This window comes from Lampris incognitus, chromosome 8 (assembly GCF_029633865.1).
Source record: "Lampris incognitus isolate fLamInc1 chromosome 8, fLamInc1.hap2, whole genome shotgun sequence".
NCBI lineage: Eukaryota > Metazoa > Chordata > Actinopteri > Lampriformes > Lampridae > Lampris > Lampris incognitus.
In genome coordinates, this window is record NC_079218.1 from 18,816,429 (window position 1) to 18,831,205 (window position 14,777).

A 14,777-nucleotide genomic window follows, 5' to 3' on the forward strand; every position below is an offset into this window, starting at 1 on the left:
CACAAAAGCAATTTCAGATTTGCTGCATCACATAGGAATTTGGAGAAACATTAAAATAACCTGCACTGAATTTAACATGTTTAATCGCATAATGATGCTGACACGTTGTGTTGGTTCAACTGAGCTTAAAATATTTTGCAGTTGATTTTCGTTTGTACTCAGCATCTGGTGCCTCTCGTTTCAATGTCCAGCAATAGTTGGCCAGCATCGATGGACTCCAGTTGCGCTGATACCTCTCTTCCATGGTCGCAATGTCCTGGTGAAACCTTGCACCATGTTTGTCTCTGACTGCACCAAGATTAGCGGGGGGGGGTCAATCTTATATAGCGCTTTTCTAACACTCAAAGTCGCTTTACAATAAACGCCGGTGAAACAAGACAACAGATAAACATAACACAGACATACAGGGGTGGGTGGGAAGGGGGGCTACGAGAGGGAGAAGCGGCAGCCACACATGACGCCAGCAGTGCTCTCCCACTTAAACACATACAAAAGGGCAAAGCAACAGCACTGTGGATGTTGATTTTCTGTAGGGTTTACTCCCATAGCCTAGTCCTCCCCCGAGGTATCCACTAGGCAGTGGCACTATTTGACCCATAGCTGGGGGCTGGTTTGTGGGCATCAGGAAATAGCCACACCCGTGGGCCTGCGTACCGCACGTCTAGGGGCCAGACCTCCTCCGAGTCCCTTGTAGTTCAGCCAGGGTCCAAGATGTACCCGGTTACCGTGTGTCGCCACGAGGAGATACTACATGGGGCTTGCTGTTGGAGAGGCTATGTACTGGCAGGGAGAGACTTAGTGCTCGGCTCTCCTGTTCGCATTTCTGCTAGCCGGCAGTGAAGGTTGAGAGGGAGACGTGACAGGCACACAACACTACACCAACACACTAGACGCTTCACAACAACCCCACTTCTTACACAAAAATGTCAGACACACATATTTGATGTTTGCTTACGTTTAATCTTTCACCATGACCTTACATTGCTTAGCTAGATGCTTGAGGTCCATGTGTAATAGAACAAAGGTAGTCTTATAAAGTGTCTTCTCCAGGTGCACAAATAAAGGCCTATTGGTAATTGTTGGCTGTTTAAGAGACTCACTGAATGTAGCAAGTCTGTACACACTAATTTCAGAAGGGGCCTTGGTGGATGAGAGCTGGAAGACATGAGATAAGGAGGGAAGAACAGACCACTGCCCTATAAGAGAGACTGTACTGTATTGATCGGTGCGCATTCAAGCACCTGGGCTTGGATGTGTCTGTTCATTGAACAGATATTAAAATCGTGTGACAATACTGTAAGAGATTTTTGTCTCATGTAATGTCAGAGTGGAATTAAATAATTGCCACGACAGGGAAGAAGTCCAAGTGTCAATGCAGGAAATGAATTTTCAATGACATGTTGCACTTCATGGTTTTGTTTGCTTTAAGCATGTTGTCAAGCAGCTCAGTGCAGTTTGGTGCTCTGTAGTTGCCAAGAAAATACTCAACAACGTCCTTAAATGCCTTCCATGCTATTTCCTCTGGTCCCACCAGCAGATCTTCTACCTAACTCCTTATCATTGATGACCTGTCTGATTTGTGGACCAACGAGAATGTCTTCCTTAATCTTGGCATCAGTTATTCTTGGAAACATCTGTCTCAAATAGCAAAATCCATCACCTTCTCTGTTCATTGCTTTCACAAAATTTTTCATCAATCCGAGTTTTATATGAGGAGGAGGCAGACATGTCTTTGTTGGGTCAACAAGTGGTTTATGTGCCACACCTTTCTGACCTGGAATGAAATGCTTACAGAGCGCCCAGTTCTTTTTAATGTAATGTGACTCTTTAGCACAGCCATCCCATTCACAAAGGAAACAACAGTACTTTGTATAACCGAGCTGCATTCCTAGTAGCAGTGCCAATACTTTTAAATCACCACAGACGATCCAGTTATAATTGTTGTAATGTATGTGTTTCAACAACAGTTCCATGTTATTGTAGGTTTCTCTCAAGTGTACTGCATAGCCAATGGGTACTGAAGGGTGGATATTGCCACTGTGTAACAGGACAGCTTTCAGGCTTAACTTTGACAAATCTATAAAAAGAGGCCATTGTTGTGGGTCATGCACACAACCCAAAGCCATAAACAATCCATCAGTGTCAGTGCAGAAACAGAGGTTGTCAACCTGCATAAAGAAGTTTGTCAAATGTTCTTGATGGTTCCGAAAGATAGAAATGTTTATACCTGGTGACTGCAAAACCCATCCTTACAATCTTGAACCAAGTAGTTCTGCTTTAGCTTTTGACAAATCTAAGTCCCTGAACAGGTCATGTAATTATGGCTGTGTTATCAGATGAGGATAACCAGGCATAAAGGGATCAACATCTGGATTAGTGTTGTTTTCCACATCTGGTTCATGCATTGTGGCATCTTCATCTTCCTCATCTAGGCTCATTGTCTCTAGTGGCTTCGGTGCTGGCAAACTGTCATCATGTGGCACTGGTCTCATGGCTGAAGGCAGATTAGGGTATTGAATAGATTTTATTTTTAGTAGAGAAGCCAGATACTTTGGTCAGACAGAAGTAATGGTCCATCACCTGATCCTTCTGTTCTCACCATATCATTGGGACTGCAAATGGCATTGACTTCTGAATACCTCTGAGCAAGCCCAGGGTTTCTCTTGGTCACCAGTTTTATATCCAAAGCAGAGCTCATATATATGCTTTCTTAATAAGTGCAGTCATGGTGTGTTTTTGAGCTTGAAGCGTATACTTGCCACAGATGTAACAAAATGTATCACAGTTGTTGCAACATTGATGAGACATTTCTGCTGTATTAAATCTTCCTGAAGACAATAAATCCTATTGTTAAGTATACTCACTGTGCTTTTGACCGAAGAACATGTGTGTCAACATGCATGCAAACAACATCTGTAAATGTGAACACCTTTTATAGCCTCCAGAGATGGGCAACATGATCCAGAAAGGGCTGGTGTGGGTGCAGGTCTTTGTTCCAACCAAGAAGTTACACACGTGAGCCTATAAATCAAGGTCCTTAGCGAAGACTCTTGGTTGACTCAGGTGCGTAACTGCTTGGTTGGAGCAAGACTATTCATTGACTAATAGAATCAGGTTGTGTAACTGCTTGGTTGCAACAAAGACCGGCACCCACACCGGCACCTTTTTGGAGCATGTTGCCCACCCCTAATCTAACCTGATCAAGCATGCCCGCACATGCCTAAGACATTTGCATGGGCATGCTTGGGCTGACCAAAAACAGCCTGCTTTGTGGGCAATACACTAGTAGACTTAAAATATGACGAGAAATCACAAGGTTATATCTACCAAACAGCATGTGATAGGAAAATTTTAGGGTGATTTTTATGACCAGCAGCCCAAATTCCGTAAAACTCACCCAAAAGTGTTCAGGAAGCAGAATCTCCGTTGTCCAGTGAAAGTATTAATTTGACAAGGATTTTAGTCATGGCCACAGTCAACTCTAACAAAACTCATATCTTTGTCATAGAGCATTGTATGGACACAACAGAATGGCACGCATGATGATAATTTCGCCATTTTGGAAGTTGTCATAAATGACTGAGCAGTTCCTCAACTTATTTCTTCCATCGTGTGTTTGTGTGTGTGTGTGTGTGTGTGATGGCTAGAACAAAAAAGAAAACGTTATACATCGCTAGACTGCGTCTTTGAAATGTTAAATTAATGTCTCCACCACATAGAAAATACAACTATTTAGAGCTTGCAAAAAAACAGCAATTTGCCCCCCCCCACCACCACCTTTAATGGAAAACGCAACCATGGTTTTATTCAAGGTGAAATCCTTCATTTAAAATCACATTGACTTGTTACATTTTTTAAAAATTCAGTAAAATTCTTAAGAGCTTAGTCGTTCATCATTACGGAACAAATAATCAAATAACCAGATATATGAAACAAATACAGAGACAGCCCTGACCAAAACAGGCTGGCAGTGCGTGATAAACAAGAGGTTTGCGGATACGTGTTACGTCTTTTCTTCCTTTTAGGTGGTTGAAAAATAAACTCATATGGATTCATTCGTTTAATTATTTAATGTCTGTGTAAATGGAAGTATCATTATTTTTACATTTTCAATGCGTTTGCCTTTCTCGTGACGGTACTTTATAAGCACTCACGTGACCTAAACAGGAAGTAACGAAACCGGTTTGACATCTTTCGCCATTGTGGATCTATCATGCCGGAATCCGCCTATAAATTAAGCTGCCGGAGCCAAAATGGGAGCTAGTTTCCGCCTATGACGGTTCTGATTAATGTTATGAGGCTCCTCCCTTGATCCCTCTGGTCAGTCATAGTAACCAAATACTGGACCGTACATATCAACACGAAGTATCTTGTTCCATAAATTAGCTTTAAAATTTGTGGTTTTCGATTTGTTGCAGTGGCTTTACTCTTTTTTCGTTTGAATAAATTCTAAGAGCGGATTGTTAAGACGTTACGGGTAAGGACATGCTGCTAGCTAGTCACCTGACTGATCCTCTGACAAGAGCGCGTACAAATCAGCTTTGATGCTGTGTTGATGACACGCATTAATGTCACGTTTCTACCTTACCAGCAACATTAGGTTCATTGATTGTTGGGGATGGGTTTGGGGTTTTTATACATTGTCGACGTTATCTCTAAGGTAACCAAACTTTATATCAATGAACAGTTTACTATGACCCAGCTAGATTAGCTTCTTAGACTGGAGTCGACTCAGTCTTGGTTTGTTTGTGCTGCTGCTGTAGCCAGCAGTAGCTAGCTATCTAGTGTCAGGCAGGTAGGAGACATGTGTCTGTCCTTGGTTTCTGATGGCGTTCAATGCTCTAACCACGTAAGCTACAATCTGCTGTGTGTGTCGTTGCTGCATCGATGGAAACCGTCTACACTCTGCATGGCACCTGACACCTTTGTCAAAGGTGTTCCTCCTTGATGCAGTCGGTTTTACCATATGTAAAGCGTTCCCTACACTTGTGATTGATATGATTGGCTGATACCTTTGCTGTGTCAAGTCGAAGTTGGGTGTAGATTTATTGTGATGGCCGTCTCTTTTTGTCTTTGATTGGGTTTAAATGTGTCATCCCCTGACAATCATCTGGTTTTGCTGCATAATGATAAGGGAACTATATATATATATATATATATATATATATATATATATATATATATATATATATAATTATTATTATTGTTTTTTTTAGGTAAGACACCTTCAAGATGGATACCTCCAAACTTCCAAAGATCGAGGATGAGGAGCGAGAGAGCCAGTTTGGATATGTACATGGGGTTTCTGGTCCAGGTATACTTTATGGCTATCCATACAGTCAAACACTGACGGGGTAGATTATAATACATTATTTGGCATTAACAGTGTGTTTACATACTGTGCAAGAAATGAATCTAAGGGACACAAAGAATAACAAAAAATAAAATGAAAATCTATATTTACTATAACGGTAGGGCTTTGTATAGAAGTAAAGAATTGTCAAAAGATAGAATTTATACATCTGTTTTGTTTGTGATTTATCCAATTAATAGTTGTGACAGCCACGGCAATGGCAGGAGCTGCTATGTATGAACTGGTTCGTGTGGGCCACAGTGAGCTGGTGGGAGAAATCATTCGTTTAGAGGGAGACATGGCAACCATCCAGGTCTATGAAGAGACATGTATCCTTTTTAACATGTAACCTTTTCTAGAAATGACACCAAGAGATGTGATAATTTTTATTTCAGTATTGCTTTAAAATCATAACTATTGTAATGTGAGTTAGAGGTACAATCCACAATTGACGTACATAGCAGCTGTCCACCCTAGTTTTGCCATTATTTTGGCCAGACTTTGTAAATGTTGTTTGCTTTATGATTTGCAAAAGAGAAAATCAGGCAGTTAATGACTGCTGGGATAGGTTCCAGCATCCCCGTGACCCTAAGAGCAGGATAAGCGGTTTGGATAATGGATGGATGGATGGATGGATGGAAAATCAGGCAATTCCACATCATTTTCACTTCTTTTTAAGGCTTTCATTTGTTTCCATTTCTCAAATGATGAGAATGTTGAACTGATGGTGAGATATGTCATGTTTCCTCTTGTCAGTAGAGCGCTTGTGTTGTCATAGTACTCCATATAGCCGGTGCAGTGTATGCCATTACAGATTGTACCTTTAACAAAGTTTAGATGTTTTTGTCATTCCGAGCTTGGTTATTTCAAACTTATTAACCATTTTTCTTTAGATTAAATTCAGCGATCTAAGTTGTTTTCTGGAACTGGTTCACTGAACACCAAAAGTCTTTTGGCTTGCTGTTTTTGTTAGGTTTTCCTAAACATGTCCCACAGCGGGTGTGTCTGTTGGTGACCCTGTCCTTCGCACAGGAAAACCCCTCTCTGTTGAACTGGGTCCAGGTATCATGGGGTCCATCTTTGATGGAATCCAGCGTCCACTGAAGGACATCAATGACCTCACTCAGAGCATCTACATCCCCAGAGGAGTCAACATAGGTGCCCTCAACAGAGATGCCAAATGGGAATTTTCCCCTGGCCAGAGCCTTAGAGTAAGAATAGGGTATTTACCGCAGAGTGCAGTGTATACTCAATGTGATGCCTTCAACAGCTCTTCCAAATTGCTCTTGATCCCCTCTCAAGGTTGGCAGTCACGTCACAGGTGGTGATATCTACGGCATGGTGTTTGAGAATTCCCTAATCAAGCACAAGTTGATGCTTCCACCGCGGAACAGAGGCACTGTCACCTATTTGGCCCCACCTGGAAACTATGACATCTCTGTGAGTGACTGTCCAGAAATGAATGTCCTTTTGGGTCTGACTGATAACTCTCAGACTGTGATGTGCTGTGGGTTTCTCTGTGTATTCAGGATGTGGTCCTGGAACTAGAATTTGAAGGAGTGAAGGAGAAGTTCACTATGGTACAGGTTTGGCCAGTACGACAAGTTCGCCCAGTCACAGAGAAGCTACCTGCCAATCATCCGCTGCTTACTGGCCAGAGAGTTCTGGATGCCCTATTCCCGTAAGTAGCCCTCTCTTCTTTAGCTCCTTGTTTATGTCAATGCTAAAGAAGGCCATATAGCTAGCAGCTATTTGTAGTGATGTTTTTTTTTTTTTTTTTTACTATTTAAAGAGCTGAACAGATTTGTTTTGCTTTTTGTGGAGCCTTTTCACCTCATTCCTGCAAATTTAGTTGAGAACCACCAGCCTCTCTTTATGTTACTTATTAACTTCTTACTATATTCTGTAATCACTTTGACTGATTGAATGTGCGGAACAACATAGAATGCAGTTCCTTGTGTATTGTAAAATACATACCACAAATGAGTAGCACAAATACTTCCAGATCCATGTCTTGCCCCCTTTGCTTTTTTAAGATTATTAAGGGGGGGGGCTTAAGTAGAGACTACTGTGTAACCAGAGGACAAGTGTTCATGCCTCTGTGTCAGAAGGCACCCGTTTAACAAATCCCCATTAGCTCCAGGGGTGCTCTTCTGTAGCTGACCCCAGTGCGCTAATCTCCCTATGGTGCAGGCGAGCAAAAAACACCATCTCTCTTCTGGGATTATTAAACTGTCCCATTGTCATTATTATTTTATAGCTGTGTGCAGGGCGGCACCACTGCTATACCGGGTGCTTTTGGGTGTGGGAAGACGGTGATCTCACAGTCCTTATCCAAGTACTCCAACAGTGATGTCATCATTTATGTGGGCTGCGGAGAGCGTGGAAATGAAATGTCTGAAGTATTGCGAGACTTCCCTGAGGTACATGATAGAATGTAATCCTGCACAACTTTGAGCTTGTGTATTATTTGTTGGTTGGGGAGAAAAAGAAACTATCATTAGGTTGTCATAACATCATTTTTTGGTTTCCCAACAGCTCACTATGGAAGTGGATGGTAAGATTGAGAGCATCATGAAGAGAACGGCATTGGTCGCCAACACTTCCAACATGCCTGTGGCTGCCAGAGAAGCTTCTATTTATACAGGTACCAACACCTCCCTATGAAGGGAATAGCATCCTTTGTATTAACTCACTTCTTGCACTATACGATGTTCTATTGATATTTCATTTGCATTTGTTTAAACTGTTTATTCAGTTTTATATCCCTGTCCCCCCGCTCTTTTCTTTATTGCCTACTCTATTCTTATTTAATATACACTGATGAGTCAAAACATTATGATCACCTGCCTAATATGCTGTTGGTCCTCCATGTGCTGCCAAAACAGTGCCGACCTGCCGAGGCATGGACTCTACAAGACCCCTGACGGTGTCCTGTGGTATCTGGCACCAAAACATTTGCAAGATAGCAAGATCCTTCAAGTCCTGTAAATTGGGATGTGGAGCTGCTGTGGATCTGACTTGTCGGTCCAGCACATCCCACACATGCTCAATCGGATTGAGATCTGGAGAATTTGGAGGCCAGGACAACACCTTGAACACTTCGTGTTCCTCAAACCATTCTCAAACAATGTGTATAGTGTAGTATTATCCTGCTGAAAGAGGCCACTGCCATCAGGGATTACCATTGCCATGAAGGGGTGTACCTGGTTTGCAACAATATTTAGGTAGGTGGCACATGTTGAAGTGACATCCACATGAATGGCCAGACCCAGGGATTCCCTGCAGAACATTGCCCATAGCATCACACTACCTCCACCAGCTTATCATCTTCCCACAGTGCATCCTGGTGTCATCACTTCCCCAGGTAAACGGCACACACGTACACGGCCATCCACGTGATCTAAAAGAAAACGGGACTTATCGGACCAGGCGACCTTCTTCCACTGCTCCAAGGTCCAGTAACGCCACTCATGTGCCCATTGTAGGCGCTTTCGATGGCGAACAGGTGTTATCATGGGCACTGACCAGTCTGCGGCTACACAGCCCCATACGCAGCAGGGTACGATGCACTTTGTGTTGTGACACATTCCTCCCGAAACCATCATTAACATTTTCTGTGACTTGTGCCACAATGGACTTTGTCGGTTCAGACTAGACGGGGTAGCCTTTGTTGCCCTTGCGCATCGATGATCCCTGGGCCCCCAACAACCCCGTTGCCAGTTTGTGGTTTGTTGCTCCTTGGACCACTGTCGGTAAGGTACTCACTACTGATGACCGTGAGCACCCCACAAGCCTTGCCGTTTCAGAGATGCTCTGACCCAGTCGTCTGACCATAACAATTTGGCCCTTGTCAAAGTCGCTTAGGTCTTTACTCCTGTCCATTTCTCCTGCATCCAACACATTGACTACGAGAACAGATTGTTTGCTTACCATCTAATCTACCAAGACCGTGAAATGCGCCCTTGTTTGGAGACGATCAACATTAATCGGGTCACCTGTGAGTGGCCATAATGTTTTGGCTTATCAGTGTGTGTGTTCTATCTATTTTATTGCCTATTTGTTTATCGATCTTTACCCGGAATGACAGCTTGTTTCCTGTGTGCTTACCTAGTCCAAAGAAATGTCGTACTTCTTATCTCTGCAGGGATCACACTGTCTGAGTACTTTAGGGATATGGGCTATAATGTGAGTATGATGGCTGATTCGACATCTCGGTGGGCTGAGGCTTTGAGGGAAATCTCTGGAAGATTGGCAGAAATGCCTGCAGGTGAGTTCATTTCCAAAAAGAATTTGGGGGCTTATATGTAAAACCACTGGAACGAGAGATTTAGAGAAAAAAAAAGATTAACATAAGCAAATATTTGTATACTGTTGTCTGTAGACAGCGGATACCCTGCTTACCTTGGTGCCAGGCTAGCCTCTTTTTATGAGCGTGCTGGGCGTGTGAAGTGCTTGGGGAATCCAGAGAGAGAGGGCAGCGTCAGCATCGTAGGAGCGTGAGTTATTGCCTATTTGTTTTGGTTTGTTTGGTTCTCAAGCAGGGAATACCAAGAAACCCTGTTTCCATCAAAGATTTCCACATTTTGCTGATCTTTTTTAAGATGCCTGCTTCACTCTAGCTGTGGTACTATTGGCTTAATACTGTTAATTCCTCTTAGTGTGTCACCTCCTGGTGGGGATTTCTCAGATCCAGTCACTTCAGCTACATTGGGTATCGTTCAGGTAGGTATGGACGGTGGCTTTTTAACCCAGAGTTTTACTGACATTTGAATTCTCTCACATCCTAGCCTGTTTCTGTTTCCATGCCCATCGCTGTGTGTGTATCATTCTTATCTTTTTAGGTGTTCTGGGGATTGGATAAGAAGCTAGCTCAGAGAAAGCATTTCCCTTCAGTAAATTGGCTCATTAGCTACAGCAAGTACACACGTGCTCTGGATGAATACTACGACAAGAATTTCCCCGAGTTTGTGCCTCTCCGTACAAAAGCAAAGGAGATTCTGCAGGAGGAGGAGGATTTGGCTGAAATCGTGCAACTTGTGGGCAAGGTGAGACTCTAATGTTAAGTCTATTAGGAGATGAGGCTTTCCCAAGGTGTTCAGATGGGTCATAGAAACGCATTAGTGAAGGAGTGGAGAATATTAAAACTCACCTCTAATTCATCATAATAGATGTTAAACTTTGAGTTTAAACCTTACATATGAACGCACCTGATTGATAGCGTGCTTTTGTACACACTTTAGCTGGTAAAACAGCTGGTTTTAGATTTGTAGGGCAGATTGAAATAGGCCATGGAACAAAACTGTAATGTGTCCTCTCACAATTGTAAAAATGTCATGTTCAGTAGTGTTAACCCTTCCATCCTAATACCTGCAGTAGGCTGTGGAAATGTCTGATTTGTAGCATCAGCTTCAGTTCTTGCATCCTGGTTTTCACCTTTTAGTTCTTTTCTCAAAAGCTCAGACCAAAATTATCCGCCATTCAGGTCCCTATAAGGAATTTTCTATTGAAAGAACAAGTGATATTGTAGAATTTTTCTCTTGGAATTTCAGAAATTCCGCATCCATGTTTTTTTTTTTTTTTTTTTTGCAACAATGGAAAAACAAATTTGCGACACAAGACACACACCATCTGTTATGTTATCCAGGTCTGTTTTAGAAGTTCCAGTTAGTATACATGTTATCTTGAACTTTCCAGGGCATTCATGCTTTTACATTAATACATGTATTATTTGAAATAAATGTTCAAAATATCATTATTCTGTCATATCTATTATTTTGATCAATTTAATTAATTTGATTAACCAACTACCCTGCACAAATAAAGAAAGCGAACCACCGCCGACAGTATTTATTATCTTGTTTTTGGTTATAGGCATCGCTTGCTGAGACTGACAAGATTACATTAGAAATTGCTAAAATCCTCAAGGATGACTTCCTGCAGCAGAATGGTTATACCCCATATGACAGGTAAAAACTAACCACATGTCCAGACTTGACAATGAAGCTAATATTGAATTTAACTGATGGTGTAAAATGTGTCATAATTGTTCTGTGGCCTATATTAGCTACAAATTGCCATATTGCGTAAAACGTAAAATCCTATTGGGATGATGCATTATTGGTATCTGACTTTTGAATATGTGTACGTAGACTAATACCGCATGATCAGAGGCTAATAAAAAGTGTCCATAGCTTACTTTGCATTCAGTGCAAATCCTATATACTTCCATTTCAAATGTTTGAGAAAAGATGTGCTATTATGATAGGGAAGTTCAGTTTTGCTGTGTACACAGACAACTATATTCCCCCCTTTTTTTTTTTTTTTACTATATTCTCGTGTTTTACAGGCTTTCAAACTTAAGACATTTTCTGATGTGTTGCCGGGCCCCATGTTTTCTGCCTGCTCCAGCAAATTGCCATTCTATAGATTGCTCAAGGATTAAATTTCTATTCAAGGAATATTTGTTTAAAACAAATTGTTTGCGTAACTCAAGTTATCAGTTCAGCCCTAACACACATACACATTTGTGTACACATACACAATAACAGTAACGGAACACAGCAGGACCATGAGAGTGAACTATTAGTTTGAAGGATTTTCTTCAGGGATGAATTTGATGCTTACAAGATGGGCATCACAGATACGAAATATGATTGAGGGTGTTTCATGTAATGTTGCAGCAGTCATTTAGAAATACTATTTTCTGGGGTGTCCAGGCAGCGTAGTGGTCTATTTTGTTGCCTACCAACACAGGGATCCCAGTTCGAATTCCCGTTTTGCTTCCGGCTTGGTCGGGTGTCCCTACAGACACAATTGGCCAGGTCTGCGAGTGGGAAGCCGGAAGTGGGTATGTGTCCTGGCCGCTGCACTAGTGCCTGCTCTGGTCGGTCACCTGTTCGGGGGGGAGGCGGAACTGAGGGGAATGGCCTGATTCTCCCACGTGCTACGTCCCCCTGGTGAAACTCCTCACTGTAAGGTGAAAAGAAGCAGCTGGTAACTCCACATGTATTCAGGGGAGGCATGTGGTAGTCTGCAGCCCTCCCCAAATCGGCAGAGGGAGTGGAGCAGCTATCGAGATGGTTCAGAAGAGTGGTGTAATTGGCCGGATACAATTGGGGAGAAAAAGGGAGGAAAAAATCCACACACAAAAAAAAAAATAGAGAAATCGTTTTTTCCACAGCAGCGGTTGACAGGGGTAGTATTTTCATGTTTAATCGAGCACTTTTTTACGTTCTCTTTACACAGAAAGAAATGTAGCTAAATCTCCAGACACTAGGGCGTAAGCTACAACCGAGATGTTATTGGACTCATATGAGCTTCATTACTTAGCCTAAGTCATACATCTTTGAACAGCAAATGATTTCCATATCGAGCAGACAGCTGAAAAGCCACCCAGATTTCGGACACTTTTTTTTTTTTTATCAGCACTGTTGTATACATTGTTGAGCCTTAGATTTCATTTCTTGTGGTTGTGTTCCTGTGCACAGATTCTGCCCCTTTTACAAAACTGTTGGAATCCTCTCCAACACGATTGCATTCTATGACTTGGCCCGACACGCAGTGGAGACCACAGCCCAGAGTGACAACAAAATCACCTGGGCAATGATCAGGGAGCACATGGGAGAGATCCTCTACAGGATCAGCTCAATGAAGTTCAAGGTACGTTGGTTGTTCATCAGCACCGTTTTGGGGTTCATCAATGGGTACACCATTGTTTTTCTCATTATTATTACTATTATTTTTATTAAACTTTTTTTTCTTTTAGTGAAATTTCATTTAAGAGTTGATTGAGATAGACCCTTAAATGAGTAGAACTCATGTTAGAGCCCTGAGTATAACCATAAACATCTGCAGTGATCTTTTGGTTTAATTTTTTTGTCTGGATATAACAGACTTTCATATTCAAATTGTTTCAGGACCCAGTTAAGGATGGGGAGGCCAAGATCAAGGCAGACTATAACCAGCTCCTGGAGGACATGCAGAATGCCTTCCGTACCCTGGAAGACTGAGTGCATACACTCGTAGTCCCTCTCTCAGTCCTCCGAGTCCTGGTGCGACGTAGTGAAAATATTGGTGGCCCCTGTTGTCCTCTTACTCATTCCTTGGTGTTTACGCCCCCTCTTAACATTCCATTGTGGTCCTAATGTTCAAATTGCGTTTTAGTCATTTCAACCACCCATCAGCTTCTCCAAGGCGGTAACTGGAATCCTTGGGTTTTTCCAAAAGATAGAGGTCCCGTTGCCTTTGCAGCAACACCACCTTCCAGCCATTTGTATAGCACTTGTCTTTACATGACTTGCCTGCTTGTAAGCCGTGATGAAAAAATTACTATAACATCATGATGCGGTTAAAAGCGCAGGGCCCCAATCTGCTGCAGCAGTTGCACTTGACCACTACCTGCAACAAAGACTCCTACCCCAGGAGGGCAGAACATTTACCCTCCAGACTTGACAGTTATTATTACAGATTGTCAACAACATGGGAACATGCACAAGAGAAAAGGGACAGATGCGCCATGTTTATATCAGGGGGGATTCAAGGGGCTCCTTCTCCTCCTTACCTCCCAAGAATGACAGTGATGTTGTATACTTTTGTTATTACTGTACTTGTGAACTTGCGGATGAATGAGATTGTGTTAGATTTCAGTTGTAAAAGGTGTCATACTGTTATATTTATGGCACACCAATGTATCCAAAAATAAATTTTCAATATGAGTTAATGAAAAAAAAATCATGCTTCTCTTTAATGATAAATGAATTAAATGAGTTATGGATGCCAATGAGATTTTAAAAAAAAAAGTGCACATGTAGGTAACTGCCTACAGTTTTATGCTATGCCTACACTCCAGTACTTCAACCAACGTTGTCTCTATGACCGTCCACATAATTCCCTTTCTCTACCCCACACTGTGGCAGGGATTTGAGTCATCAATTTTCGTTGTTTTTTTCTTTCTTTTTCTTTTACCTTCTGTAACCTTCAAGTCAATTTTCACTACAAACCTGATGCAGTAATAGCTGCTATTTGATTACCTCTCTGCACAATTAAAGGGTAAAGTGATTGCCCATTTTAAATAATTTTAAGGTAGTTTTAGCTTCAAAATAGCGTGCTGAAAAGTAGTGCAGGAATCTCCTTTGTGCCGCCTCTCGGGTTTGCTCCTATCAGCTAAAAGCATAAGTTTCTCATCAACTACTCTGCAATCACATTCACCTACACACTTGCTGAAAGACACAAAAGTGTAGGCGGCTACAACACACGACGCATTAATGCCAGTAGGCCTGCTGTGTTAGCAGAAGGGTCATTTTGGAAATTGGTCAATTTCAGTGTGGCCTTGTTATTACAAGGAAACTGATGGCCATAAATGTATTTGTAACCACATTCACCATGTGCATTATACAAAAACAATTGTTGCAGAGTGATTCAA

General features: G+C 42.0%; 1 protein-coding gene across 2 annotated transcripts; it reads left to right on the top strand.

The window, feature by feature from the left end:
* Positions 1 to 4,333: 4,333 nt before the first annotated feature.
* On the top strand, positions 4,334 to 14,065 carry LOC130116576 (V-type proton ATPase catalytic subunit A-like). Of its 2 annotated transcripts, none has more exons than XM_056284523.1 (15): positions 4,334 to 4,477; positions 5,217 to 5,314; positions 5,554 to 5,682; positions 6,350 to 6,564; positions 6,656 to 6,793; positions 6,883 to 7,034; positions 7,614 to 7,776; positions 7,892 to 8,000; positions 9,501 to 9,623; positions 9,738 to 9,852; positions 10,015 to 10,078; positions 10,198 to 10,401; positions 11,228 to 11,322; positions 12,844 to 13,015; positions 13,273 to 14,065. In XM_056284523.1, the coding sequence occupies exons 2-15, from the start codon at positions 5,233 to 5,235 to the stop codon at positions 13,363 to 13,365; spliced, it is 1,854 nt and encodes a 617-aa protein (XP_056140498.1). In that variant the 5' UTR covers positions 4,334 to 4,477; positions 5,217 to 5,232; the 3' UTR covers positions 13,366 to 14,065. The 2 variants fall into 2 exon arrangements, with proteins under 2 accessions (XP_056140498.1, XP_056140499.1); XM_056284524.1 differs by lacking the exon at positions 4,334 to 4,477 and adding an exon at positions 4,560 to 4,660.
* Positions 14,066 to 14,777: the final 712 nt, after the last annotated feature.